The sequence below is a fragment of the Asparagus officinalis genome, chromosome 8, assembly GCF_001876935.1.
Source record: "Asparagus officinalis chromosome 8, Aspof.V1, whole genome shotgun sequence".
Classification (NCBI taxonomy): Eukaryota; Viridiplantae; Streptophyta; class Magnoliopsida; order Asparagales; family Asparagaceae; genus Asparagus; species Asparagus officinalis.
In genome coordinates, this window is record NC_033801.1 from 122,219,426 (window position 1) to 122,235,294 (window position 15,869).

General features: G+C 35.1%; 2 protein-coding genes across 2 annotated transcripts; one reads left to right on the plus strand and one right to left on the minus strand.

The window, feature by feature from the left end:
- LOC109819693 (probable protein disulfide-isomerase A6) lies at positions 535 to 7,402 on the minus strand. Its single transcript, XM_020385511.1, has 11 exons — positions 7,136 to 7,402; positions 6,216 to 6,300; positions 5,868 to 5,965; positions 5,685 to 5,740; positions 4,493 to 4,610; positions 4,377 to 4,404; positions 4,202 to 4,263; positions 2,570 to 2,726; positions 2,363 to 2,487; positions 950 to 1,049; positions 535 to 866 (listed from the first exon to the last, which is right to left on the minus strand). Exons 1-11 carry the CDS (start codon positions 7,303 to 7,305, stop codon positions 798 to 800), a joined length of 1,068 nt encoding a protein of 355 aa, XP_020241100.1. The 5' UTR covers positions 7,306 to 7,402; the 3' UTR covers positions 535 to 797.
- LOC109819694 (dnaJ protein ERDJ3B-like) lies at positions 9,261 to 15,783 on the plus strand. The gene is made up of 11 exons (XM_020385512.1): positions 9,261 to 9,440; positions 9,518 to 9,586; positions 9,675 to 9,754; positions 9,856 to 9,982; positions 11,713 to 11,830; positions 12,166 to 12,282; positions 12,471 to 12,557; positions 14,259 to 14,318; positions 14,412 to 14,489; positions 15,288 to 15,359; positions 15,444 to 15,783. The coding sequence occupies exons 1-11, from the start codon at positions 9,367 to 9,369 to the stop codon at positions 15,600 to 15,602; spliced, it is 1,041 nt and encodes a 346-aa protein (XP_020241101.1). The 5' UTR covers positions 9,261 to 9,366; the 3' UTR covers positions 15,603 to 15,783.

The following is a 15,869-nucleotide window of genomic DNA, read 5'->3' on the forward strand; positions in this document are numbered from 1 at the left end:
TTTTTACATTTTTAATTTAATGAATAATTAATTTACCAATAATATGATCTAACTCCAATCCATACTGTGCCACCAAAACTAGCAAAATCAGAATCGAAGAATATTTCACCACCGGAGAGAAAACCGCATAATTAATGAACTGAATAAACTTTTCCAATAATATTTTAACATTAATGTAATATATATTATATATGAAGAAAGTTTAATGAATAATAATTTCTTAATTTAAATTGAAAATAAATAGAAAAATAGTAATCTAACGACTTGTGTGGAATTATCTGCAAATCTAATACGGCTTTGGTTTGACTCGGTGTGGGAGTCAACCGTTTATTAATTTGTATGGGTTCTCCTCTAGAATGAAATCTAGACATTATAAGAGTAGCTTAAGTTATAATATCATTAATGCTCAGGTTTTCCTTGTATTATACGCGTGCATGAATTTTTTACTTGTTCATGGACAATAGTTGAATCAGATTTTTTTTATCTCAAGATTTTATTGCCACATTTCTACCCACTTAATCATGTAGCTCGCTGTTTCCAGGCATTGCAATTTTACTCAATGCAGCTAAAAGCAAATAGAGTCCAAGCACATAATACTTGTATCATGAATGAGCCACACAAACAAAACTAGAAACACAATTAAGCATGGCAAATAATGATAATTCCTCATCGATAAAAGGTGTATAAGATACGGAAGTCTTATACAGCTAGTTCAGTTTTTCTAATGGCGACGCTAAAATCTTGGCTTCAAAATATCCTTCTCTCAGAAAAAGCGCGGGATGTGGGGCTCTTCAAGCTCAAGCAGCAAAAATGGATAGGATGTTCTTCTTGACGGTGAACTCGTCTGCTTTCAAAGGACTGATTGACTGCCATCAAAAGAAATTCCTCTCGTTATACAGTTTTTTCTCAAAGGATGGGAAAACTTTATGTGAATCGAGTTCTCACGCACCTTTTCTAGCATGCGCTGGAGTCGATCGATTTCTTTTTTAGCATAGCCAGCACCTTTTTCAACAGAGCTCTTTGCAATCTTCAAGTAGACCTTGCCATACCTGTAAAAGAGATTCATTAACTAACTCGAGAGGCAGATGTATTTTAGTCAAATTCACAGTAGATCGCGAAACATATCTACTCATTTTTTTCAAAAGCAGTGACATCAGCATACGACGTTATCAGCACAATCAGCATGTTGTGTCGATGCAATCACAAATAGTCACAAATACTGTATTGGTGGAATCATGATATTGCATCAATACAACTAACTTTCAAAACTTTAGATGATCGCATGGAAAATCATGGGAAAAAAAAGATATCATTTTCCATGACTAATTGGTGTCTTATTATGTTCAAACCATGGAAAGCTTAGTTCCATGATCAGTTTCGTAGAGGGCATTTGAACTGCATGTCTTTGATTTGATCGAGTTTCCTTTCTTGTTTACCTTTTTACTCTCTGCATAATACAGGATGAAAGCATCATTCAATTAGTCCAAGCCCATACGCATGCCCATATCAAACAACCTAGCAAATTTATTTCATCTTTTAGCAGTCACGGTAACAAATGCTACATATGTACTCTTCATATATGAAGAGAACCACCAAAAAGATGATGTGATTAACAGTTAGGTACGTTATGCCTATGGCATTAGTCCATGACGGGATGTGTCTGAAAGTTTAGTAGCATGACAGGTTGTAAAGTAAATCTTTTTAGGGAACCTTCTGATGCATCCGAACACATTTTGAAGGAATGCCAGTCCTGACATTTCTATCAAGGCGTAGCTAGCAAATAAAGATATTTGCGGGTGTTACTATCCTATTGGTGGCTTACTAGGCATCTGCTAGTATTTCTAGTTTTCATTTCCTTCACTTTTGCATCTGGTTTTAAGTCAGGGCACTACATAAACTAATAAATTCATCGCAGCAAACTCCACCTAAAACAGCTGGCAAAATGTTTAATATGTACACAACAAATATTTCCAAAAGGAAAGAGTTCTAAGTAGGGAAAAACGAGAGAAGATGAAAGGAAGGGAAGAAGAAAAAAAAATCAACTAAACATAATTCTCATTGGTGGAAAACATTTAATATAGTAAATTGGTATTTAAGGGGTTTGGATAAGTTCAACACTAATGTTTTTCAAAGGCAACGAAAGCTATTAACATGTAATCAAAGCATTAGCATGACTATCACCAATAGGTAAACTACACCATGCAGAAAAAACACAAGCTAATATCAGGCACCTAATAAAGACCAGGCACCTATACAGTAAAGACAGATGAAGGAAGTTCCAAACTTCCAATAGTTGTTCAAATTCCAGTTACTCAAATTCCAGTTATAAAGAAAACATGATACACAACCTAAAAATAATTACCTTGCTGAAGAACCCTCAAGCTTTCCAACCTCTTCTTCAATTCGAGCAAGAACGGCCTTCCTCTCTTCATCAGCAGCGCCAGTAAATTCCTTCACAAGAGCTTCTAAACCTGCTATTATACCAGCCTACAACAACAAAGAGCCAACGGCTGAGAAAAATACAGTTGAACAAGTATATCTAAGTATAAACTCTGTGTTTGCTACTAACTTGGGAAGTAAGACGGCCATTTGCATCACGACTGGTGCCACACTTTTCATTAATGAAAGTGACAAATTCAGCTAGATCTCTCCCGCCATCATAGTCTTCGCCAGCTTTGTTGTCTTTTGGGAAAAACTTCAACGTAGGGTATCCACTGACTCCATATCTAAAATTCATGCAAGTTTAATTTGACTTCAACCCAACTCTTTAACACCATGACAAACTAAAATCACAGGCTGGAAAATTACTCTTAAGATTCAAATGATTTATCAAAAGGAAAAAGATGTTCAAATAAAATCTATAACATAATACATGTGTTATACAAATGTCACAAGTTTTATGACTGTAAATATTGAGCTTAAGATGAAGTTCAAGTCTGTTGGATGAGCAAGTTATTGATATATCTTCTGGAAAAGAACATGAAACATGTCATACTCCGAATATTTTTCCACTAATCCTACTTAAGAAACTAAAACCACCTTCATTTGGCAGTAGAATGACTTTCAAATAAGGTGATGGTGTGTACTAACGCAGCAAATAAAAGCATTGTTATAGGTTTAAACTTTTAATAGCTACTTTGGTTTCAACTATTCTGGTATAATTTCATTGCATTTGCACTACCTAAATTTGTCATCCGATATGCAAGAATCATCCAATCTTAATAAGTAACAACAAAAAGAAAAAAAGATGTGAAAATTTTTTAGGGTAAAAGAATTGTGGGGCATCCCAAGAAGTCTCTGGATCTATTGTAACTGATAGGGGATTACCCAAGTTTGCTACTTTTACCCCCTGGTAATTCTAACAAACTACCCATTGAACTGCGTGATGTAACAATAAAAAGTAGAATGAAGTTTACTGCTTATGATCAGGAAATGTCAATTTGCCAGAGGAAAAGAGCCATCCAGACAAAATGATATGTTTGCAAGTGGAGCATGTTAAATTGGTCTGAAATATGCATCCCCAAAGTGATTCAACGGTTGCAGCAGTTCATGCAAAAGTGAAAATCTTTCAGGCCTAAAGCACTTTTCAGAACAGAGTATCTGAAAGTTCTATCTCAAGGAAATATACTTCCAAAAGTAACTCAGGTAAAGAAAAATCATGAGAACATGTGCACACCAATATGTTCTACAAAACAAGAAACTAAACCAAATAGATTTGACATGGATGAAAGATGAGAAATTCACAAGTGACAGAAAGGAAATAAAGAGATAAAACTTTGAAGTCAAGATCAAAGTGAATTCTAGTTCAACCACAAGTAGAGAGTTCAAGGATAATTTTTGGAAATAAGCATCAAGTCGTTAAAGATGACCCAAAAAAAGCAAGGCTAATTGTACTTGAGGTATATATTTCGTATAATAAATACAAGAAAAAATCATAGTTCTTGTAGATCTAACGACAATTCGTGAACACTATTTAGAAGCCAATGACTACAATATCGAGCAAAATTTTCCCCATGAAGCTTCTATAAATAATAAGCTGATCAAATCCAGGATCACCTGGATGCTAGTGCATCCCCTACCTTGGCAGTTGAAAGGTGTCATAACAAAATATACTTTGGCACATAACATAAGAAACATAATCCAATATAGTCAGCAAACAAACTCCAGTTTCTGCTAATTATAGTATGCATTTATAACTTACTTCTCTGCCAAATCCTTGTAGTTATCGGCATCAAGATTAGCTATCACGACATTCTCATAGGTCTACAAACAAAATGGGAAACATTTCAGATTATTCAAATCTACCAAGTTGGGGCAAAATGGGAGTTTCCATGTGGCACTAGAATGCTCCATATAAGATAGGTTAATATACTTACTGGAGCAAGGCTTTTGCAATGACCACACCTATAGAAATAAGAGAAAACAATTAAGAAAAGATCTCAATGACTAAGAACGAAGAAACACAATGTGGGACTTAAAGAAATCAACTGACCATGGTGCATAGAACTCCACGAGAACATCTTTCTTTCCATCTAGAACAACCTCATCAAAGGTCTCCGATGTCAATACCACTACATTTGATGGGACTGTTGCCAACTTTACATTAGTTCCTGCATCCATATACTCAGAAACTAGGTGTCAGAATTTTACAACTGATCAAATAAATATCTCCTATTCAGACCATAGTGGTAAGTAAAAGATATACATAAGAATTCAGATTTTTATTTTTTTAAGCTACCAAACAGGAACTCCCTAAGTTCAAAAGCTACGTAGCACGTTAAAAATAGTATTAAATTCTTCATGTCAATAAAACCTCAAATAGAAAAATGAGATTTCATCAAAAGAGATTATGGATGGTGATTTTAAACAATAAATAAATAAAATCTGCTACATATCAGTGTTATGGACAAGTGAATAGCTATATGTTTCTATTTGATATTTCCACATGATACTCATAAATAGTATGACAAATTAATTGCACTCCAAACTAGGATGAATATTCCATTCAGGACTGCAAAAAGGCACAACTGCCTTATGTATACAATGTTAGCTAACACTCGGGTCGAAGTCGGATCAAATAATTACCAAATAGTCAGGTAATTAATCACATATATACAAATTCAGTTCCAACGATCATTTAAGTGAAATCAAATCTGTCTAGTAAATGAATCAAAAATTTGATTCTCTCAATTGTCACATTTCTTTAATATGTGTATAAACAACTAAATGGTCAAACAAACACACAAATAACTATATGTTTCTTATCTGATATTACTATATAATGATATTTATAAATAGTAGTGTAAATTCTACAACAACATGAATTTCATTAATCAAGAGAATCAAAAAATTTAAATCAAATAAAAGTAACCTTCAACGAAATAATTCACAAAATATTTAAATTGTATCATCAAATATAAATGTACTTTCAGATCAAAGAGAATTTTTTTTCAAGAAGCATTTGGATTTGGAGTTGAATTCAAAAAAGAAAGTTCAAATCCGAATGCTTCTTGAAATAAATTCTTCAGAAAAGCAGGTCCAAATTTGAATTCAGGCACAGTAATAGATGAATTCAGATATGAATCCCTCAGTATTCCACCCTAGCTATGACTTCAACAGTCCTGAATGGAATCTCACTTCACTGCTTGAAATATGAAGTAATAAGATACATGGATATAGCATACCTCCTTCCGTATTCACGAACTCAGTGAGGGCATCTGCAGTCCGAGCACCTTCATACCTATGCAATCAATAAACTATTATTAGTGAAAATTTGATAAAATAAAGGGACGTTTTGGATAATTATATGTGACGACATAAACAATTCTAGAATAAATAAGTGAATCGCTTAGAAGTAAGATGCACACTTTTTTGGCTCCAAGGAGCCTTTTGGAAACCATTGGATTGTGGGGTATCCTTTAACGTCATATTTGCTGCAGATGTCCTTGTGCTCGTCACAGTCCACCTTCATTAATCAGAAAAGGGTACAGTGATATTAACCTCTTAGAAGCTTGGTCCATTGAATTATAAAATTCTTTTTACAACATTCATGTTTGACTATCTAATTTTCAGTGCAAGCTATAAAGAAAATAATATTTGATCCATACAGAAAATTTAGATGATAAAAGACAACCTTCTCCTTGGTAGAAAGAACAATGAGTTTACTACAGCCATATAGCATGAAGTTGATGGAAGTAACATGAAATGTATATTACCTTTCCAATCAATACAGATTTTGCCTTCTTAAAACTTGCACCTAACCTCTCGAACTCAGGAGCTAGCTTCTTACAATGACCGCACCTGCCAATAATGGACACAAGTAAGCAACCAAACAAAAACTATGACCAGGGCCTGTCATGTTCAAATTAATGAAACATATTTCTCATGCACGGCAAATAATCGCGTGCAATATATTGTAAGCGTGGAACCAAATACAGTTAGAGATTTCCAAACATAGATAAGAAAAAGGAAGCAACAATCTCAAAATCACAGAATGGATTCATCATAAGGTTCTCCTGAAAGAGTTAACCCATACAGTTCTGAAGATACACTGATCCAGCACAAGCATTTCAAGCCACATCGGAAAAAATGGGCACAAAAAAAAGCGCATCCTCCCTAGATTACCAAATACAGACAGTAGGAGTATATAACTACAGAGCTTCATATCAAATATCTATTGTTATATATTTTAACCTTTCTCAATTTTAGTATATATCCAATCAAATCTAAGGGTAAATTACATTAAACCCCCATAACCTTTCAGTGTTTTGCAGTAAACACCCATGAACTTCCAGAATCACACTAAACCCCTCATGAACTTTCTGAGTTTCATGGATAAAACCCATAAATTAGAACCAAAACAAACAACATAAAAAAGTATTTAAAATTCACGGCGATTCAGTGTAATTTACCCCAAATCTAATCTAAAACCAGATAAATACAATCGTTAACAAATCCATCCCATGAACAAAAGCATCAAATTGCGAACATTTTCTAAATTTTTTAAAAGGACTAACCTGAATCAAACAACAACATCCCTAAGTTATCAAATTCTATCATGTAACCGAAACTTAACGCTGATCAAAGCTCTAAAAGCAAAAAAAAAAAAATCGAGATCGGACTAACGAGATCCTACCAAGGGGCGTAGAACTCGACGAGGGCGCCGCGATCCTGGCCGACCTCCTTCTCGAAGTTGGAGTTCGTGAGGACGACGACGTCGCCTTCGTCGGCGAGAGACGGCGAGATGAGGAAGGCGAGGGCTACGGTTTGGAGAGAGACCAGCAGCAAGATCTTAGATCTCTCCATTGAGATTTTCTGTTTCTTTTTTTTTATTTTTTTATTTTCTAGTTTATTTTGTTTTAGGTTTCGGTTGACTGGAGATGTGTGAGATCTTTAGAGAGGAGAGGAGAAATGCAGAAAGCGTTTTTATAGCGCGCGAGATCGATGACCGCAAGATTTCCGATATCTGGCCCTAAAATGTTTCATATTTTCAAAACAGTTCCTCGTATCATTAAATTTGCTATTAGCTCCCTTAATTTTTAAAATATTTTGAAATTACTAACTCAAACAATTTACACTGCTATTAAGTCTCTCGGTTTCTTTTTTTTCTTAATTATTATTAATCCCTCCGATCAAGAGATGTTGAGACAAACTAGACCCTCAGATCATCAAATTTTCTATTATATTCTCTACTTTCGTAAGTTGTAGCAAATTAGTCCCTCTGGTTGTTTACTATTGATTTGAGGAAATTATTTCAAAACAACTTAGGGTTAGTTCGGTATTATTTTTTTGATTGATTCTCCTTATTTCTTTTAAGGACCAGTCACTAATAGCGTTTGCTAATTTTTATTTTGCATATGCTTATCAAAATTATTGTTTACTGTTAAGGGCCCGTTTGTTTGCACGAAAGTAATTATGAAGTAGCTGAAGTAAAAGAAGTAAATGTTACTTCTGCTATTTCCAAGCAAAAAAACATGTTTGGTTCTTTAAAAAACTTACTTCCATTGCTTTCTTAAATGCTTATGTGGCGTTTACGTGTCATCCTTACTTCCAAAATAGTTTTCCAATCCTTAATACTCAGAAGTAGCTCGGAAGTAGTTGAAATGCATATTAATTAGGAAATAAATAAATTTTTTAATTAATATTTCCTTTATCGGTTACTTCTAACAGCTTTTTATTGATAAAATTAATTCCTAGTAATATTTTCAAATGTTATCCAAACAAAAAAAATAAATGAAGAAGAAGAAGTTCTACTTCCATTACTTCTAAAAATATACGAAACAAACAAAAAAAGTGTTATTTCCACTACTTCCTACTTCATAGTTTTGAAAGTTACTTCTATAACTTATTTCTTACTTCTAATACTTCCATTATCCAGACGGGACCTAAGAGAATGCTTTTAGAAGTAATGTAAGGATGTTTTAAAAACGACTTCTATTTTTTGTAATTTTTGTACAATTAATGTCCCTTCAGTTTGTGATATCTCCATCTTATTTATCTTTATCTTATTTATTTTGATAGTTAAAGTTCTTGTCTATTTCTGTCGGTTCCACTTATGATGACCTTTAAGTATGATTTTACCGAAACACCTTTTTGCTTTTAGAACTAGCTCATGACATATAAGTACTAAACAATTATTTTCGGTAGTTTGTATAAGTTACATCTATAAATTATTTATATGCGACTTATCATAAGCTTCAACAATACTAAATTAGTCTTTTATATCTGGAGACTCAGTAACAACTTTAACAATTTAGAGGAATAGTTTACTCCTCTATATAAATGGGAGAATCCAATATTCACTGTTCATGCTACTGTAAATATTAATACAACATTATAACTATGGCACACGGGATACTGTAGCATTTTTAAAAAAAATTACTGTAGCAGAGGCGAGAGCTAGTGTAGCGTTCTTTGAAAATACTGTAGCACAGTTATACTGTAATAATTTAAAAGATACGGGATAATGTAGCATTTAAAAAAAAAAATTACGATAACATTTAAAAACATAATTACTATAGCGTGGAAAAAAAATCTTACTTCACGGACAGCACGCTAGTTTCATAATAGCTTAAGAACTAGGGGCCTAAATAAAGATTTTAAGGGACTGGTACTGCAAAAACCCTTTAATTCGTCGAGTCCGGACCAATTCAGCGCGGGTCGGACACGTGTTCTCTTCCTATTGGTCTGAACACATAAACACGGCCTCTCATTGGCTCGTCTCCTAAAGATCCACGTCTGCTCCCAACAACGAGGAAGAGATCTGAAGAAATCGCAGCCCACAGTGTCTAATAATTCCACTCAAAATACTTCGATCCCTCGAACAAAACCCAAACCCTAACTCTAACCCTAACCCTAGCTCCTCCAATGGCTCGCCTGAGATCGAGCTTGATTCTATTCTTCGTCCTCGTTCTATCGCACGCTCTCTCCGCAATCGGAGGGTAAGATCGCTGTCATATCCATCTCCTCGATTCGTCTTTGATTGTTCTTGATTTGTTTGAATCGGTTTCGGTCGCAGGAGGAATTATTACGATGTGCTCCAAGTTCCAAAGGGCGCTTCAGATGAACAGATTAAACGAAATTACAGGTATAGCACATTGTAACGGCAGAGTTTTCTCCCCTCAAATTTTATTATTAGAAATTTTTTTGAGTGGAATTCACAATTTCAACTGTAGAAAGCTTGCATTGAAGTATCACCCTGATAAGAACCAAGGGAATGAGGAGGCCAACCAGAAATTTGCAGAGATTAACAATGGTGCTTTTTTTTTCTCTTGATCATGTTTTTTGCTTTTTTTTAATTTATATGTCATTCCTTTGATGGAAGAAAAAACTGATTTTTTTGGGGGGTTTAATCAGCATATGAAGTTCTGAGTGATCGTGAGAAGAGGAATATATATGATAGGTATGGCGAAGAGGGACTGAAGCAGCATGCTGGTGGCGGAGGGAGGGGTGGTGGCATGAACATGCAAGATATATTTAGCACGTAAGCGGAATCTTATCTTTAGTTTGGTTAAATCACAGGAATAATTGACATTTTCATTGTTACTATTTTTATTTTCTTTTGATAAGAGGTTATAGATATATGAGTGAATGTTGCGACACATGATTTCGATTATCAACTGGATTAGTTTACAAAGATTCAAAGATGGATGATAACTTGTTGGTGTGTGAGGTTCACACTCGAGCATGTGGATAAAATACATATATATCTGCAATATGGATAGTTATTCCTACCTAAACCGGTGCTCAGGAGCGGCAAGCATCCTACTAGAAATAGGATTGTTGTCTCTCTCTTCCCATATGTCATAAGCTAATAACTTGAAGAGGCAAAAAATAATCTATGATCTTGGTACCACATACCTAGACCAAGCACAGTGGATACTATTGCACCAAATACGCTCCTCTAATAAATGGTAAATAGGTTTAGTGATTACCCCATGAAGATCGTTCCATGTTGATCTGTTGCACATGTCTTGTCCAATAGCTGAGGGATAACCACAGCAATAATCAGCGATCCCCTCTTATCAGCCTACTACTAGCCCTTGAACATTGAGCTTGGAAGGAAGGGATGCAGTAGCTTTGAGAGAGAGTCTGTTTTCTGTATCCTTTTTTGTGCCTATTCACGTTATTGTTTACGAGAAGATAGAGGAAATAACTCTAGTTCTACTAGGATTCTTGGTAGGCCCCTTCTTAGGAATATATTTATATAAACTTCTATCATATCGCAGACAAAGACTTATCCACAGACTCCTTTGACACATGCCAACATACTCCCACTCGTGTTGTTCTCTGAGCTGACTGCCTGAATTTTTGACTTTCCAAGTCAAAATCTTTGTCCTTATCAAATTCATGTTCATACATACTCTGTATGGTGTGACTGTTGGGGATCTGGGCATCTGCAGCATGGTAGCCTTGCATCTAGATTCATTAAGAGCGACACAAGATTCTTCCTAAAGGAAAATCATATGATAAAAAGTCTAAGCATGTGGTATCTTGTGCCCGAAATCTAATCATCATGTCTGTCCAAGTGCATTTTATTCCTATTGGAAGCGTGCTTGAACACCTAGGTCCACTCTTGATTCACTGCTTCTCACATCATGTGTGAGTTGGCCATGGATGCAATCAAGAAAGATGTTAATTGATCCTTCTTTGGCTCCGAATAGCGGGGTTTGCTGATCACTAACTTTCCTTGCACAGCCTCATATCTATGGTACTGTCTCATAGCAGCGGGAAACAAAAAACAGTGGACACTCATAAGTCATAACAGCCTCTCCAGACAGTCTAATTAACGCCTTTATGGGATATCCCAGTGTTTCCATCCTCAAATTATGTGGCGAGCTTTAGTTGTGAGGTGCTAAACAATAGAGTGATGATGAGTTTTTTACCGTGAAGTGGTCTGCATAGAGGCAGTGAAACAAAATGATATTGAAGTTGGCCAAGAATCAAGGCCATGACATTGCGTTAGGCAGGAGATTATAAGAGCCCTTAAAGATTGGTTGCTTCCTAGTTTGTGTTCGATACAGTTCAGTTAAATGTACAATATGCTGTTCTGCTAGGAGCTGGAACTGCTTTAAGGGTACCTTAAACCACAAATGTGTGCATTAGGTACCTTAAATTATAAAAACAAAAATCATCACTATTTCAGACAATTGTCTTATGTTAGTTTTCTTTCTGCAATTTCCAGTATCACTAATATTGGAGTTATTTGAGTAGGTTTTTTGGCGGTGGTATGGGCATGGAAGAAGAGGAAGAGAAGACTCCTAAAGGCGATGATGTAATTGTTGAGTTACATGCTACGCTGGAAGACTTGTATATGGGAGGTTCTTTGAAGGTACTTACTCCGAATGCCATGACAAATTTTTTATCATCTTTTTTTAGCTTTCATGCTATAATATGGTAAATGGTCTTCATTGTCATTTGAAAAGCATAATTTTGTTCACAGTCCATTATTTCATTAATGCTGGTGTAAGTTTTAGGTGAACATTTAGGCATATAAACTCCACTATTCATATAGACATACATATGTGTGTGTGTGTGTGCGCGTGTGTGTGTGTGTCAGATTTTGAATAATATGCTAACTACATGGTGGTGGAATACAGTGAGACACTACAGCCTTCCTAATATGGCTAACACCTGTATATTTTGCTTTCTTGAAATACCTACCAGGTTTGGAGAGAGAAGAATGTAATTAAGCCAGCCCCTGGGAAGAGGCGGTGTAACTGTAGAAATGAAGTACATCATAGACAAATTGCTCCTGGAATGTATCAGCAAATGACTGAACAGGTATTGTTGTTTTTTGGTCCTATGTGATTCTTGAGGATGTCCTTTGAAATTTTCTTCTGTAAGCTACTGAAGTTTTCGAAGAAAAAAAATGCATTTGATTTGGACATTGTTGCTTTGATTCTTTCTTGTTTCTCTTCTTGCAGGAGAAGCTAGATGCTATATCTAATTGTAATTTTTTTCTTCTTCAGGTCTGTGAGCAGTGTCAAAATGTAAAGTTTGTGCGAGAAGGAGATTTTGTTACTGTTGATATTGAGAAAGGGATGAAAGATGGAGAGGTAAACTTAAACAATTATGCCTTTTGGCTGGTTGCTAGTTTTTCTATGTTAAGTGTGCAGCAAGGCTTCAATAACATGCTAATGCAATGCCCCGATTTTCTGCGAGCATTCTGGTTAGTTCATGTTGACATTCTGGTTCGTATTAGAGGCATTGCATAAAAAACATGGTTTTATGCAATTTAGAAATTAGTCAACTAACTGTGCAGGAACTACTAGTCTACTAGTCTGCCATGTTCTTTAGAAAATATGGTACTATTGGACGTGGATTGATCATTGTTTGTGCAGTTGCATTCTTGGCGGTCTGTGCTTCCTTTTGCCATGTAACACCTAATTTACTGCCAGATGTAGGTTGGTGCGCACTCCTGTTGGGGCTTCCTTGTGCTGGCAGAAGGTGCATGCACGAGGATCTTTCTGTAGGCCAGCTGATATATATACACACAGTCAGTCACTCACAGTTATACTTGATTGATCAGTGGGCCTCACTACAATTTACCGAAATAATAGATTCAAAAATCATCCATTTACCACTACCACTACCACAACCATAGATTAATTATTACCATGTCCTTTTTGTGCCTTTTTTCTATTGCTTTTGTAGTTCACAGCTAAAACTTGGATTGTTATCGGAACACTTGTAATTGGGTGTTGTTGGATCACCATGCTATTCCAACTACGCCAGAATCTCAACCCAAATGTTTGTTTGGACTTTGTTAAAACCAAGGTTTTAAATGTCGGTTATCGGAGATTTATCGGACGGTCAAAATCCTTATTGGATAGCAGAAATCGAGGATATATCGGGGATAAGTAGTATTTATCGGAGTAATATACTAGCAAATAATAAACAAACAAAAGCTTGAAAAAAAATATAATGTTAGTCAAAATGGAATAATAAACTAGCAAATAATAAGATAACATCAAGAATGAAGAACCATCTACGCATCTACATAATTATTGTTTAATCATGAGATTCATAAACTAACTTACTAAATTGATATTTAGTAGTTATGAGTCATTATCAATATTCATAAATAAACATAAGCTAATCACCAATCAACCAAGTTCCAAAAGCAACAAATAGTTCATAATTTGTAAACATTCAAAGAGCAAATCCAAAAGAAAGTAAAAGCTCCAAAATCCTACTTATCGACCGATAAAGTTGATATTTAGAGCCTAATTATCGGACGATAAGTACCTTTATCGCCGATAAACCTCAAAAAACCATAACCGATAAAAAATCCTTCTTATCCTAGCAGAAAGCTCCCAAATCCGATAACTCGGCGATAATATCGGATTATCGGCCGATATTTAAAACCATGGTTAAAACACCAATATATTAAATTTTAGACTCAAGGAAGTTGTCGCTCCAGCAACCAAACTGAGTGTTGGGGGCTACAAAACCTCATGTGTTATGCAAATATAGAGGCACCTCAGAAAATTCTAGATATATGGTTTGCCTCTATATATGAATTGTTAAATACCTAATTCATACTTTTGTTATTGAACATGTTGCAAAAGCATGTCAATCAAACACATATTGTGCAGGTTAGAGCTGCACTGTTGTTGGAGCTACATCATGGTTCCAAAAATGAGCAAAAACATATGCCTAATATTTCTTGCGTTATCTGTTTTATAAAATTATTAACAGTTTTTATGCTCAAATCAAATTTTTATTGGCTATAAAATTATGGGGATCTTTTGTAGGAGGTGGTATTTTATGAAGATGGTGAACCTAAAATTGATGGTGAAGCTGGTGACTTGAAGGTGATGCTTACTACCTTGTGGAAATCATTAACTTTTACCTTATATCACCTTCCTTTTTTCTTTTCCCCTGAAACAATGTATTCTTGCAAGCAGTTTAGGATCCAAACAGCACCACATGATCGTTTCAGAAGGGAAGGAAATAATCTGCACACAACCGTCACGATTTCATTGGTAATGACTTTTCCTGAAAACTGCTACTATTTCGTCTTAATTTGAGCACTGATAACTGTCTTATCATTTAAACTGCAAACAATATGAATAAGGACCACATACTTAACATAAAGCAATCATATAGTAAATGACAATCAAGACTATATCCTTATGTACACAAGTTTTCTGACCATCAGTCAAAACCCTAGGAAGTATTTTTTGTGCATATGTGCTGCTAAACCCTGGATATACTATGATTGCATCAATATTTCTGTCTTCTAGACGAGAGACTTCTATTTAGGAACATTAGTGTATATCATCTCACGTGGGAATGTCCGAAGAACTTATTTGCTTGACTTTCATAGGGTTTTTTTTAAATGTCTACATGCGCTATAAATCCATTTTCGCCACATAACAAGTGGAATAGTCTCATCATCATATGATAATGCCAAGAATTGGGATTCAATTGAGGAAAAGACTGTTGTTATCTCTTACACAGTGAAAAGAAGTTGACTTGTTATTTTCCTCATTGAGTTGCTATTTTTATACTTTTTGCTAGTTTTGTTAGCTATTCAAATGTGTGGCCTAAATTGTTTTGTGGGCTTCACATTTTCCATATTAAACACTTCAATTCAATTTCCACTAAGTTTTGACAACTCAAATAAATTAGTACTAGTAAATAGTAACTGTTGCGGGCAATGTCTTTATTCGTTGCAGTTTTTTTTATTACTTTGTATTAACGATGATGACAGAATGAAGAGAACCCCAAACAACTTGATCATCTAAAAATTTTCCTTCTAATTTTCTTCTTCTTTTCAGGTCCAAGCTCTCGTAGGTTTCGAGAAGACCATCAAACATCTAGACGAGCATCCAGTAGAAATTGGCACAAAGGTTTCTATCTCTCCCTTTTGGTTATTTTGCACCGGTCGATGATCATTAACCTTGACTTAAACAATAAAATTTTGGCACATTCAGGGAATTACTAAACCGAAAGAGGTGAGGAAATACAAAGGAGAAGGTATGCCTTTGCACCTGAGTACAAAGAAGGGAGATCTGTATGTAACATTCGAAGTTCAATTTCCCAAGTCATTAACAGAAGATCAGAAGACGAAAATCAAAGGAATTCTTTCGTGAGAACTTTCTACTTCTCCTGATGAGCCTAAATTGTTTTGCTTCTTTTAACAATACAAGATAATTGAAGGTGTACAACACAGGGCCCCTCCATAAACAGCTGGTCCATTTGAGGGTGTTAAAATCCCTGATATTTTTGGTCCTGTCATCTTCTTTTGGAATGAGAAATAGTATCACTTGTATTCGAAATTTTTGGTCCTGTCATCTTCTTTTGGAATGAGAAATAGTATCACTTGTATTAAAAAGGGTTATATTTTTACATCAAATTGT

Coding starts and splice junctions, on each gene's coding strand:
- LOC109819694 (XM_020385512.1), top strand. CDS start 9,367: ATGGCTCGCCTGAGATCGAGCTTGATTCTATTCTTCGTCCTCGTTCTA. Junction 9,755..9,855: donor ATTTGCAGAGATTAACAATG/GTGCTTTTTTTT, acceptor GGGTTTAATCAG/CATATGAAGTTCTGAGTGAT. Junction 12,558..14,258: donor AAGGGATGAAAGATGGAGAG/GTAAACTTAAAC, acceptor GATCTTTTGTAG/GAGGTGGTATTTTATGAAGA.
- LOC109819693 (XM_020385511.1), bottom strand. CDS start 7,305: ATGGAGAGATCTAAGATCTTGCTGCTGGTCTCTCTCCAAACCGTAGCC. Junction 2,727..4,201: donor TACAAGGATTTGGCAGAGAA/GTAAGTTATAAA, acceptor CATGAATTTTAG/ATATGGAGTCAGTGGATACC. Junction 1,050..2,362: donor CTTGAGGGTTCTTCAGCAAG/GTAATTATTTTT, acceptor TCTCTTTTACAG/GTATGGCAAGGTCTACTTGA.